We start from the raw sequence: 14,357 nt of genomic DNA, 5'->3' as shown, positions 1-14,357 counted from the left end.
CCCCGAAGGGAAATTCACTTTTGAGCACTGAAGGGAATATTATTACTTGAATTCATTTTTCTTTTGCTAAACATTTTGTTTTGTTTTTTGAAAATGTAAATATATTTTACTCTCTCTGGTTTTAACTGCACAATCCTTTTCATTCAAAACGTTTGAGAAGTAGAAATCCTTTCTTGGTTTATGTATTTAGGGTGCGTTGGTGGGTCCTCAAGTAAAACCAGTTGAGAACCACTGGTTGACAGTATTTAGCCTTACAAGATGCTATTGTTTAGTTTTGATATGTCGTTTACAGGATGTTGATGGATTGTATGAGTACCAATATTACGCCCTACTTTGCCTTATTAATTTATTTCATATTTATATTTATTTGTCCGACCCGTCTACGATGTGAGTTGTAGACTGTTGAAATGCAGTGAAAGGGTATTTGTAAGTTGTGTTTGTATAATGAAGGGTGTGTACTCTTTCTCTGCATTTTTAATGTAATTTTCAAATATTTTTTTTGAATGTTACTGCAGTCAAGGGTTAGTATGCACGAAATGGTGGAAATGTGGGTCTTTTTACAGCAAATAAAGAACGTCTATTTTCTCAAGAATGCAAGTAAAATATTTCATCAATTTTTTATTACATGCTTGTCACATTTTATTACATAAACAAATTAAATGTATTTTTTCTCCCCACTTAGGAAGCAAAAGGGTTAGGAGGCTTCAGTCCACGCCGCACGGCACCCATGTGAGCTTGCTGATACGACACTCTGGGTAACGTGTGGCCTCGTGAGACAAAAGCCGCTTCCTCTTTTTTTTTTCTTCTTTTTTAAAGAGTTCCGGGGAGAGGCCGTTCTGTCCCTGAAGCCAACAGTACACTCATCCATAAAGTAGGAAACACTACATGGTGGGCTGAAGTTTAGTAGTGCTTTCTACTTTATGGATGACTGCACTGTATATCGCTCGTGCGTCGTCTTCTCTCCTCCACCTGCACAAGATTTTCATTTTGCCTTTTATCCGGATAGTCTTTCATCTTATCTTTAAAATCATTATTACATGGAGTTCCACATCTAATCTCGTTGCATACAATGTTTCACAATGTTGATATCAATAAAATCATGAGAATTCACTCATGTATATACAACACGCACACAACATCTTCAAATGTAACATTCACTTCCACATCAAGCAATACAAGGTCACTTCTGCCTTTACAATAAACATTTTGATGAGTTTTCCTACTTATTAAAATCTATTTTTTTCTAAAGTTACAAAAGTCCCTTCCTGGTGTCCACTGCTGCCGGAAGCACTATCTTGAAGAAGCCATTTTGTCTACTGTGAGTAAGCTTTCTCTAATGTTCCGTCACAAAAGCAAACAATTTACATGTCAAGTCAGAATTTAACTGTAAAAATAACATACACAAGCATAAAAATATATACTTGAATCCGACTGGCTGGTTTCCATGCAATCATTCAAAAATATTTCAAAATATTCATTGACCATTACCTCTTGTATTCCAAATTTGTGAATTGATTTCGTTAAATACTTTACCCAGAACTTTTTTTTTCTTCCTGATGTTTGAAGCGACAGACTTCCGCCATCCTCACAGGTTCCGTCGCCGGACTCTTGAAGTGAACGAAAATGTCGTCCTCGTCTCCTTTTTGAAGCCTCCCCGACCACGTGACGCAACCACAGGAAGAGGTCTTAACAGTCACCGTCGCTCTCGTTCTTCTCTCTTGTCTTGACTAGGGCTGCAACAAACCACTAGTTTAATAGTCAACTAGTCACCGACTTTTGAAACGATTAGGCAAATAACCGGATCATCATTCATTTTGTCCTAATTTTAGCATGAATTGATTCTATTATCTGGCAAATGATGATAAACACAAGAAAAATGGGTACGGTTGAAATATATATTTTATTTTACATATTGCGACTTCATTAAAAAAATAGAGAGGAAAAAAATCTAAAAACAGGGTTTATACATGTTCTTAAAGTCCTTGAAAATGCTAGTTTGTATGGCGTTGTCCTATAAAGCATCATCGTCCCCTAAAGGTCAGGCCTAAGAGGACAGGTGCATGCTACACATAAACAGGGCTGTATCTAAAGGATTATGTAATATTAAAAATAGAATTTGGAAACCATAGATATATTTGAGGCTCTGCAAAATACAACAAGGGAGCAATGTTATTGGGTGAGAGCGGTAGGAGTTGGTAAATCTCTTACCACATAATACATCTGTATCCTCCTTGTTTGCAGCGTTTTAACAAAATAACTCTCCTTGCATCTCTTTTTGAAACTACTGGACTTGGCAAAAATGATGGTCCACAAAAACGATTTAACTGCGGGAGAGAGACACATTTTAAGTAAAAATTTTGTATAATATGGGGGCACAGGCTCTGGCATCATGATTATTTCAGAAATGAATTCATCAAACTTCACCCAGTAATATAAAATGTGGTGAGGAATCAGGTTTTTGTGCTTTTGTTGAATCTAGTCTTGCTCTCCAAAACCAAAAACATAATATTTTGCTTCAATGCTGTCACGGTTGCCATGGCACCCAATTGGCCCCGCCCATGTGGCGCCAGCTGCGGCTCATTGACAGATTGGCTTTCCGTCTATTTAAGCTCAGTGCTCTCATTTTTCCTTCGTCAGTCCGCCAACGAACCTCTGCCCCGCAAGACGTGGGTTTTGACTCTGGCCTGTTTCTTGTTGGTATTCCCTGTCCGGTATTGTTCCCGTTAATTTTTTTCCTGTTTGATATCGGTTACCAGTTTTGTTCGCGTCTATTTTTTTCCCGTTTATTATTCTCTCCAGTTTTCGTTCCCGTCTAGTGTGTCCTGTTTATTTTCGATAGCCTGTTTCATTATCCATCCTGTCTGTCCCGTCCGATCCTGTCTGGTATCGACCCCATCTGTCCGATATGAACTCGGGCTATTGGTATCGATCTCGTCGGCCTCTGGCTTCCTATCATTTCACGCCAGGCTGGTGCCTAACGTGCACGACTCCCCATTTCCCGTAAAATGATATGCTTGTGTGAGCAATGTCACACGTTTGGGTCCTGATCCTGTTCTGGTTCATGACAAATGCTCTCAGTCAAAAAGGTTTCGGACCCTTTCTTTAAACTAAGAATAGTCTGTTCAGCAACAGTAGAACAGCAAACAAAACAAATGTGTGCATTTTGTAAGGTACATTCAGTGGTCAACTGCTAAGTCTGTTACAGAAGAACATAAAGATTTAACAATTTAAATTAAACAGTTTTAACAACTGCATGATTTTAATTACAAATATGTTTGTCAGGCACAGTCTGGCATAATGCTCAAACTCTGTTGTCTAGCTAGATATACACGTTTAAAATGTACAATCCATGTAATCTACACTGTATTGGCTTAAATGTTACTTGAATCTTACAGAGGCGAATCGGACTCCATTGAGTTCAACTGTCCAACGTGCTTTCTCTTTTTATTGGCCGTATCCAGGTCAAAATGCTCCCAATCTTTAGAAGTTTTGATATTTGTACTTTATGTTGACGCCGTCATTTCTCTTTGTTACTGCTCGCTGAGCGACTCTGAGCGAAGATGTTAATCATGCAAGATGCCATTATCTGTTGGAGAAAACCTTTCTGGCGACAATCGTCAACCAAGTAAGTAATTTTCAACTTTTAATTGTTGATTTATTTATTAGATAGAAGTAACATATACAAAACTGAAACATAATAACAACTATAGGTCTGCAAATAAAAACTGACTTTTAGACGAATAAATGGTCTTTATTGTCGTTATACAATAGTAGCTTTACAAAAATACTTCACTTCACTTCATTTGACTAGTACTTTGAAATTGGATTGCTCCTCCTTCTATAGTGTAAGAAAGCAATAAAGACAGCGGCTGGCTAGCTGCACGGGAACCTCGAATTGAGCCAGGTCTACCTTGATGATTAAAATACAAACGTCCTGAACGTAGCGTTTTCCCAAAGGTTGTAACTCAGGTCATCCGTTTCATGGGTGGTGGATCTGGCGTTGTGTGGTGTGAGATCTGGGTGGCCAGGACATAAGATTGTGATAATTCTGCCCAAAATGTTGTGTTCAGAAACTGTTTAGCCCTGTGGCTCCAGCTTGTGGGGTGGCACCCCATCCTGTTGGAAAATGAAGACACCAGACACTCACTAAATATATCCAATATCAGTTTTCCAGCTTGCTGGGGTACGTCTCCCCATTGACTGTTGCACTTTCAAAGAAGAACAATCCGTAGGCAGCTTTCTTTTACGTACGCCCAAAACCACCTTTGATAAATCTCACTGATGCTCAAGTTCATGTGGGTTTTCAGTACCTCATATGTGAGTGCTATACTTGTTAACTTTGACAATTACGAGGAAAGTGGCCTCATCGTTGAAAATAAAGCTGGTCGTGAAATCTGTCATCTTCCATCTATTGGTGTATTGCAATGCAAAAATTACAATGAGTTGGTTTATTAGTGCGTCAAGACCAGAACGGTGACAGGACCCACTTGCGATACGTTTCTCTCAGTTTTATTGGAAAAAAGGAAAGGGTTGCACCCACGATCCGGTGATCGCTGGGCGCGGGAAATAGGTCGCTCTGAACGCGAAAGTTTGACATCCGTGGCGAGCAATGGCGGTGTTGGGAACGGAAAAACGGGTCAGTGGCCGGGACAGGAGAGCAAAAACGTGGTCGGGGTCGGAAACGAGTCGTAAGACTGGAGAGGAGAGTAGACGTGGTCAGGATCAAAAACGGGTCAAAGCCGGGGAACAGATGGGAGCAAAAACAGGTGGGAGTCAGGGTTGAAAAAGGCTTGCCTAGTGTAAACATAATGTCCTTCAACTGTTGGACTAACTATAGCTTGTAGGGCGTCATATGAAGTCATCTTCTTAACACACACCAAACAGTTGTGGTAAGACACTGAATTTCTTTACGGGCTTTTCTGATCGATTTATGGGGGCTCCCTGGAACGCCGTTCGAACCTATTTAAGCACATCCTTTGAAGTTGAGGCAGGTCTTCTTTTTGGAGTTGAACATAAGCCCCTATACAGTATGAATTTCCCATGCCATCTCTCTATGGAGTTACTGCAAAATGCATGTTGAACAAAACAGTCCATGATTCCGTTTTTGCAGATTCAAGCACACAAAACGCCTTTTATGGTTGAGTGGACGCCATTAATGGGTCTGGTGAAAAAAATCAATAGCCCTACAAATGGTGTGTTGGTTTTCTGTTCAGCCCTTTACACTTTTTGTGATTTAAAAAAACAAACTTAAATGTATTTAGCTTTAAAATAGCATGACTTTTATATGACTACCATTCATAGCTAAGGAGATATGGGGACTTTAAGTGTGCCAATTACTTTTGTATAAACATGTGGATTAATAAGGGCACCAAGAGGGCGGATGTCAATGTAGCAACTGAATCTATAAGGGGAAACAAGTGTTCAGAGGTAGAAAATGCTCTAGTAAGCCTGCAAGAAAAATATGACGGTGGGGGTTGGGGCCTGATTGTCGCACAAAGATCCATTATTGAGGAAACGCACATTTGTTAAAACATTTTGCGAGGAAGTGATCCCAAAGAGTCGAGTCGCCAGACTGCATCTGGTGATAGAACTTATCAGGACCGGCAGTCGTCTGACCTCCCATTACCCACCCTACAATGTGCTCACCCAGGCCCACATTGTGTATTAAATTCACATGTGCAGGCTAAAGATGGCTTTTTCAGTAAAAGGAAGTGAAATCGTTGCAAGCCTCTGCAATGAGAGGAAGTCCTGGTGAAACTTGCTGGGGTCCTCTATTAATGTTGTCTTTCGTTGTTATAAATGACACCCTTGCCAATCCCCAGTATACCTGAAAGCACAATTGTCAAATTCATGGCCCGTGGACCAAATATGGCCAGTCACAATAATGTGACAGTTTGTTTCCTGTCTCTTTCGCTCATGTTTGTCCTCACCTTATATGGTCACTCTCTTCCTGGCTCTGATTTCCGACTACCCTCCAATTACACCTCTCCCTCTTCGCTTTTTAAACCTCGGCTCGGTACGCGTTTGTTGCCTATCCAGTCACGTCTTCAACCTTCTTGTCACCGTCTTGATGTTACCCCAGTGTACTGAACCCATGCCTGCCGTTTTGGATCACGAGTACCGCCTGCTGAATTCTTGGACTGACACTGACATTTATCTTTTATACTGTTAAGTTTTGCATTGTATGTATTGAATTTAAAAAAATAGTCCCTAGAATCTTTCTGGTGGAGGAGGGTTCAATTATTCACTGATCATAATATTTCAAAGCATAAAGTATCTGTATCAATTGATACTACCACATATTTACTTGGATCGATAGCAAAACTCCTTGCTGGATCACTGACCCCTCGCCTACCTGTTGGACCACGACTGCTGCCTCTGGTGTTGCCTGGATACCTGACTCCCCGTGTACAAAACCATGCACTAATTTGTTTCTGAGTTATGCTACTGCAATACTGAGTACATCCCTAATTTATGTGGCCTGTGAAACAATGCAAAGAGAAGCACAAAACAAAAATAAGCTGCATTGCATCAAACAATGACTTGCAGATTTAAATATGTCCACTGCATGTCGCCAGAAACAGGCGCCTTTCTCCAGGCAACCAACTGTAGCTGTATTTGCTGACTACTATTATTCAACCAGGGAACATTAAGTAAACCCATCCCTATGATATTTTGCCTAAAATAAAATACACAGAGGCGCTGTTTAAGACAATATGAAAAATACAACATTTTAAAAAAATAGCACCTGGGTGTTTAGGCATATGTTTTAAAAAGCTTTAGTTCCTTTCTATAAAAGAAATGAAACTAACAAGCGAAGATCCCATTTTCAGCTAAACATTTTCTTAAAAAAAAAAAAAAAAGCAGAAATAGTCGATGAAATTTTGTCTCACTTTTTCTCAGCTCCCATTTGTTTATATCTTTCAGGATGACTGAATTACTTCCCACCATGTTGTATTTTTTGGGAATGCTCCCTATACTCTGATGTGCCTTAAAGTGTTTAAATACAATACAAAGCAGATATAGTCGAGAAAATGTTTTACTTTTTCTCAGCTCCTATGCATTAATTAATATCTTTCAGGACGACTGAATTACTTCCCACAATGTTGTATTTTTGGGGGGTGCACCCTATACTGTTGCTTGTAGTGCTTAAAATATGGCCAACGGGCTGTATTTTCCCACCCCTGAGCAAGAAAGTGGCTTTGAAGCAGGCTTTTAGTTTTGCTGCTCGGCGCGACAACGACAACTCCAAATAAGGATGTAAGCGACAGTTGCGAGGAGTAAATAGGCCGCAGTGTGCCGGAGAATGAGGCCACGCTAGGCCGTGCCTCGCACGCTCGCGTTTTCGACTTCCTGTTTGACGAATTCTGCGGTCTCGAGGAAGTCTTGCAGCACACCGCTTAGTTCTCGCTTTTGGTTTTGCTAAAACACTCGCTCGCATGAAAATGATGCTTGAATGAAATGCCGTGATCAGTGAATAATTGAACCTTGCGCCCCATTCAATTAGCGATAAACGCAGCAGAAAGATTGTAGGCATTAAAAATCTTTTTAATCAAATATCTACAATGAAAACTTTAACAGTAAAAAAAAGATAAATATCAATATTTCTATTACAACATTTTCAGAATAAAGGTCAAGGTGCTGTATACGACTGATTGTTGTCCTATGGACAGATTCTCCCACCTCAGCTGTAGACCTCTGCAGTTCATCCAGAGTGATCATGGGCTTCTTGGCTGCATCTCTGCTCAGTTTTCTCCTTGTATGAGCTGAAAGTTTAGGGGGATGTCCCGATCTTGGTAGATTTGCAGTGGTCTGATACTCCTTTCATTTCATATTATTGCTTGCACAGTGTTCCTTGGGATGTTTAAAGCTTGGCAAATCTTTTTGGATCCAAATCCAGCTTTAAACTTCTCCACAACAGTATCTCGGGCCTGCCTGGTGTGTTCCTCGTTCTTCATGATGCTTTCTGCGCTTTAAACACACCTCTGAGACTATCGCAGTGCTGGTGCATTCATACAGAGACTTGATTACACACTGGTGGATTCCATTTATCATTAGTCATTTAGATCAACATTGAATCATTCAGAGATCCTCACTGAACTTCTGGACAGTTTGCTGCACTGAAAGTAAAGGGGCTGTATAATTTTGCACACCCACTTTTTTTGTTGTTAAAGTTTAAAATATCCAATAAAGTGTGTTCCACTTCATGATTGTGTCCCACTTATTGTTGATGCTTCACAAGAAATTACAGTTTTATATCTTATAAAGTTCATCTAAGTTCAAGGGGGCCAAATAGTTTCGCAAGCCACTGTGTCTTCAAAATAGTTTGCCATAGGGCTTTGGCTGTGGTATCATTTTAAAGCCAATACCAAAACCCCAAATATATGTTATATGCCAAGGCAAGTAACACTGTATAATAAATATATGTAATGACTATAAATGTTGTGTTATGTTTGCCTCATTGTGACTCAATATCAGTAGATCACGCACTACAAAGTCATCATGACAACCTAACCTTCCTTTACGCAATACTTTATTTTGAAAGTGCAAATGGTAAAAATGATTCACTGCACAAGCATAACAATCTCTCACTTTTAGGAAAGAAAATCGACGTTTTGAAGTCTGAAAAGCTGACCCATGCGAATCGAATACAGTAAGACCTCAATTATCGCGGTTAATGGGGACCAAAACCACCCGCGATAAGTGAAAATCCGCCAAGTAGTGGCGCACCTTCCAAAAAAAAAATTCTACCATTACAGACCGCGAAGCTCTGAATCCGCGAACGTCGAACCGTGAAGTCCCACTGTAGTTCCTAGGAGAAAATGTTTTGAGGTAGAGATAAGGGCGGCATTGGCTCAGGAGGTAGAGCGCTCGTCTTGAGATCAAGAGATCGCAGTTCGAATCCCGGCTCCTTTGTGTTACATGTCGAGTGTCCTTGGGTAAGACACTGAACCCCTAATACCCCAAATAAGCAGGTTAACGCCTTACATGGCTGCACGGCCGCCATTGGGAATCGTGAAAGCGCTTTGGGAAGTCTTAACTTGAAAACTTGAAAAGTAAAATGTCAAGTAATTTTACTTGTAATTATTTTTTTTATTAATTATTAATTAAAATGCACATCATTTCAAAAAAATACTGAGTAAAAATATATGACTAAAATAAACCCAAAAAATTAAGTGTTTTTAACTCAATACCCCCAAAAAATTCTCCGTGATGTCATTAACCGCCATCAGCACTGAATGAGATAAAATATTTTTTAAAATAATTTAAATAATTTTTATTTAAATAATGTACGCAAGTGTATCATAAATATGCAGCTCCCTTCATAAGTATTCAAACATTAACGCAATTTTTATATTAAGGACATTTGGCTTTCAGATTAATTTGAGATAGAAGTTCACAATGGAATTATTATTTCCGGGGTTTATGTATTGAACTGTCAAGGATTTGATACATTTTGATTTCATTTTTGTATATTAACAATGAAGTCTCCTAGAGAGCAAACATTATTGTCGGCCATCTTGCGACTACCGGGACCCAAAAATTAAAAAATGTGAAAGGCGAGGCAAAAAAATGAATAAAAATTGCAGTTTGGCTGGTCTCCGTAATTTGAATTCTTCATGTGCTTTTACTTCAAAATAGTGACATCCAGCGGTCAAATCTTAACTCAAAAACCATGTTCTGACCCTAAACAAGGAGTCTCGCCATCAAAATGTCCTCATAAGGACTATTGGTGCTCACTTTAACAGTCAGGGTTCACGCGTTTTCATGGCCAATGTCATAAAAACTAATGCCAGCTGCTGTTGATCACAGGGGGAAGAATACATGCAATGGTAAAGTGAAGCCACCAGAGAGCAGTGTCGATGTCATTTCTAAGCAGACTTGTAGAACATGGCATTTCTCAACAATTCACCCAAAACTCACAAACACATTCAAATTCAAGGATTCCAAGCACTTGAATCAACCCTGAATATAACACATTGTCCTTGTAATCATCAAAACGGATGACCTCAACCAAAAACTCTCAAACTATTCTACAATAACGGTTAAATTCCTGAAAATGGCTTAAAAGAGTAACAAATACAAGCACACTTACACCACTTTAACAGCTTATCTTATGAATTTAAAAAAACTGATCGTTTGTGTGAACTTTGTTTATTGTATGCAAAGATCTGACCAATTTCAATGCTGCTTGCAAGAACACTTTGCAATACACTAGGCAATATAAATCGAGAAAAAGGAAAAAAATCGTAAAATTATGTACAAAAGTGATCCCTCATCGTCAAGACTTGACCGCTGTATCTCTGGATTTGTAGATCACTCCTCTGCTTTTCAACTCTCTCACCACGCCTGTAAAAAGAACAAAGTGAAGAGATGAGGGAAACCTGTTCTGGTGAACAGAACAGAGGAAGGGGTTTACCTGGGGGTAGCCTGCCGGTCACTGAAACTGCATACACACCTGGCTTGAACATACCTGAAAGAATCATATTTCATGGAATTAAATGTACAGTGTTATCTGCCTTGTCAGTGCTAAGAAAGCCTACAAAAGTACCAATACGTCAACATAGAAACATATTGTTTTGAACCATCCATCAGGTTTTGTTAGGAAACATCGGAGTGCAATTAGCGTCAATGGAGTAAAATTTCAAGACTGTCTGGGAAATTTAGAATTTCTTGACTAAAGTTGATTTTCCATACTTGAAAAAACATGTCACACGTTCTGTAGTTATTGCAGATCAAACATCGAAGGCCTCTATTGCATTATTTCCGATTATGGTTTCCAGCCTACCAATACCTTTTCCTAATGTTTTACATTTTTATATAAGATATTCGCATGCTTTTTTCATCATCAGCAATCGTAAAAACAATAAAACACTTGTATTATTTCAGTTGATTGGTTATGAATCCAGAATGTGTGATATTTTAGTCCATCACATAATGCAAATGTTGTAGCTGGTACTCGAAATGCTTATACCGGATCAATTTTAACAGCGTGATAACTCAAAATTTTGGAACTGAATAGTATTTCCCCAGTGATTTAGGATGTAGTATCAGTATTGTCAAAGGTCCGATTCTTCTCTGAAGAGGTTTTAAGTGGTGTCGGGGCGCAAACTCCTACCCCAGAAAAAAAAACGCCTGTGGCGGGATGGGCTCCACCAGGCAGTACTTGCCCAAGACACACCACAGGAATTGGTGCCCTGGCAGTTTGGTGGAATTGTGAATTAAATGCATCTTAAAAGATATTTCCAGACCTGTCGATCGAACCGGTGATGTGCAAGCATCATTCATATATAAAATTATAAAATATATGAAATGTTTTTATTTGTCAGTGTTAAAGCTCATTTGATCTCACAATATTGGAATTGTATTCTTTTTTTTTCCCCAAATCATTAACACAGTGGTAACCCCTATGTACAAGCTTAAATCCTTCCAGGATCATGCGCATAGTTTAGATTCCTTGAATAAGAAACTAACGTTCTCTTCCTGATCACTAAAGATACAAATAGTAATTAAACATATCAAATACAGTACAATACAGTAAGATGATATTTATTAGGTACAATTTGAGTTTGTTATGAGCGCCGTAACGAATGTGAGCGCGTGCTGCGAAAGAAAGGGGCTGGGGGAATTTGAAGAGGAGTCACAGAGATCGGATACCAGTCAGCGAATATATTTCCGGGTATCTAATACGCTTTTTTTTATCCTTTAAACATTTTTATACTAGAGAAACATAAATAAAGACCAGTCTCATTTTGCCCATTTCGGCTCTAATCCGGATCGTCTTTGTCACCGGTAGCAGACAACGTCATTGTAGATATCTAATAGTCACAGTATTCCATAGTCTTGCCCTGAGTAAATAGGTGCCGTGTTGTGTTGGCAAGGTTTACGATCACTTAAGAAGGATTCGCCGTAATCCATACGAGGAGCGATTGGCGGAGGTTGACAGGTATGTAGCCAGACTGTCAATACATATGCACTTACAGTACACTTAAAATTAAAGAGTGTTACTTTAAATGAACGTACACACACAAAAACATGACAGCAATTGTTTTTTGCAGGAAGTGCTAACTGGACGAGCGAATGCTGCCAATAAGCAGTCACGAGCAGTGTGCAGTCTCTAGTGGTAGCTTTAGGGACAGCCGTGTACTGGATTTACCTTCGAATAACGAGCAAAATTTGTGTTACAAATTAAACTCATACCAAAAAATCTCGTTTTTAGAGATGATTATATGAAGAAGCACCACTGTATTATTATTACACTAAAAATGTAACATAACAATGCTGAGCATCTGAAACTGCAGTGAGGCACGTAGTTCTCTTGCCTGATGGCAGAGGGCAATTGTGAGCAGTGTTTCCCATTCCATAGAAAGTCTCTGGCGGGCTAAGGGTTTAACTGGTTCCACCAGTCTCAAACTTGTATTAATAAAAAACATATTCTCAAATACATATAAATGCAGTTTTCAATGTGTATCATTAACTGCCGAACGTGACTAGTCACTAACGCCTAATCCATTATCAATGAAAGGGACAACTAAGCGCTACCACTCGTGGAAAACCGCTACATTTGTGAGTCTTGTATTTTAATCATCACAAAGACCTTGAAGAAGTCACAGTTACAAGTCACTAGCGTGTAGCTAGCCATCAGTTATCTAAATTGCCTTCTTACACTGAAAAGAGTAGCCCTCCATTTGCTTTTGTATAATGACAATAAATACCATGTATTCAACTGCGATTCTGTTTTTATTTGTAGATCTATAGTTGATATTTTGTTACAGTTGTATACTCTCAGTCTCTGAGGACGTCACCTCGAGGTAAGGTTACATGTCACTACGTTTAAGTTCTCCCCCAAAACAAAACGAGAACAGAAATGTATGTCTCTTTTAAAATCGAAAATTGCATTGAAATCGCAATACATCTGAAAATTGTAATTAGGTCATTTTCCAAAATCGTGCAGCCTTAATGTGTCTTAAGAGTTTCTACCCTTCTGCTATTCGCATGTTCAACGAGAAATTATTAGGTTATTATGTATAGTATTATTATGCCAACGACGTTTCTCTGACCTATTCTACTCTAGTTATATACATATTCTTTATTTAAACTATTCTATATAATTACCTTGTATTATACACTACAATATCTTGATTACTCTATTCTTTTTACATCTATTTATCGTTATTAATAGTTCGCGTGTCAAATTATTTCTGGTATATATCATGTTTATGGTTTATACTGGCAGAATAAAGGTTTTCTTCCTTCCTTCATCTAGAACCTGCTGCATCAGTCGAGATTTTAGAACAGGAAACCGGACATTCTGATCATCCTGGAAGGGGGGTTACGATCTCAAGGTTTCTTTATTTATCTCATGCTGAGGTTTTTGAGTTTTTCCTTGCCCTCATGTAGGATTAAGATCAGGGAACAGTGTCCCTGGTAGACCGTACAGCCCTTTGAGACTTCTTGTGATTAAGGGCTATACAAATAAACATGACTTGAGGTGATGAAAAAGATGTAGGTTCAAATCTGACACCAACTCACCAAATACGAACCTCACTGCACATCACTGAGTAATACGTACCTATTCTTTGCCATTTTGCTACCCAGCTGTCATCTGGACTCATCTGTGCAATCACGCTTCAGAGATAACACGAGAAAGGGGATTAAACAATAATTATTTTCGCATGTATGCAACCAGTTAAGAAACTTACCCGTCGAATGAGGAACTCGTGCATTCATACACCATCTCTCGGTTTCCCTTCATCTGCAGGAAGGACTCACAGTTGTCACAGCCATCGTATTCGAACTGGTCGATAGTCTACAAGAAAAGCCCATTACGTGGATTCGTCAACGATTAACGAGCAGACCAACATATAGGATGTAAACCTGGTTGTTTTGTTAGCTAGGTTAGGCTGCGTTAGCGGCAAAGCTAGCAATCATCGCATCAGCCATTGTTCTAACATTTACCTTCACTAGGGAACAAAGCAAACATGCTCGTAAGTGGCGAAGGTCTTTGGGAACTGTTTCCAACGCCATTGAAGCTTTTATTCTTATCGAAATCTCTCTGCAACGAGCAAACTTCGGACCAGGCTTGGTCGCGTGAATATGACGTAATTGCCAATGGCGTGTGCCTTACTAGGACCCAGGTTTAGTCAAGTTTTCAAACTGCCTGTTTGAAATTATGTTTTATTGCTATTGAAATACGTAACTCAAACTAGGTTAAGGGTTGAGCTATAATTGACGATTCACTCAATTAATGACATAAGTTTTTATCAAATTGGGGCAGATTTTACGACTTTGTTTCATTTTTGAAGGCTTCCAGAAAAAAACATTTCTTTAGCTATATAGGCATGGGACATATCACA

At 39.1% G+C, this 14,357-nt stretch overlaps 1 protein-coding gene and 1 long non-coding RNA gene across 2 annotated transcripts; both read right to left on the bottom strand.

Moving 5' to 3' along the window:
* Window positions 1-603: 603 nt before the first annotated feature.
* On the bottom strand, window positions 604-1,635 carry LOC148349575 (uncharacterized). Its single transcript, XR_015847304.1, has 2 exons — window positions 1,534-1,635; window positions 604-969 (listed from the first exon to the last, which is right to left on the bottom strand). It is a non-coding gene; the product is annotated as an uncharacterized LOC148349575 (long non-coding RNA).
* An 8,503-nt stretch (window positions 1,636-10,138) lies between these two features.
* supt4h1 (SPT4 homolog, DSIF elongation factor subunit) lies at window positions 10,139-14,128 on the bottom strand. The gene is made up of 5 exons (XM_088320956.1): window positions 13,960-14,128; window positions 13,704-13,810; window positions 13,574-13,629; window positions 10,421-10,474; window positions 10,139-10,350 (listed from the first exon to the last, which is right to left on the bottom strand). Exons 1-5 carry the CDS (start codon window positions 14,026-14,028, stop codon window positions 10,283-10,285), a joined length of 354 nt encoding a protein of 117 aa, XP_088177082.1. The 5' UTR covers window positions 14,029-14,128; the 3' UTR covers window positions 10,139-10,282.
* Between the last annotated feature and the right edge of the window lie 229 nt (window positions 14,129-14,357).

This window comes from Urocampus carinirostris, chromosome 17 (genome assembly GCF_059441175.1).
Source record: "Urocampus carinirostris isolate Australia breed hairy pipefish chromosome 17, RoL_Ucar_1.0, whole genome shotgun sequence".
In the NCBI taxonomy this organism is placed as follows: Eukaryota; Metazoa; Chordata; class Actinopteri; order Syngnathiformes; family Syngnathidae; genus Urocampus; species Urocampus carinirostris.
This window is presented reverse-complemented; position numbering and strand designations above follow the sequence as displayed.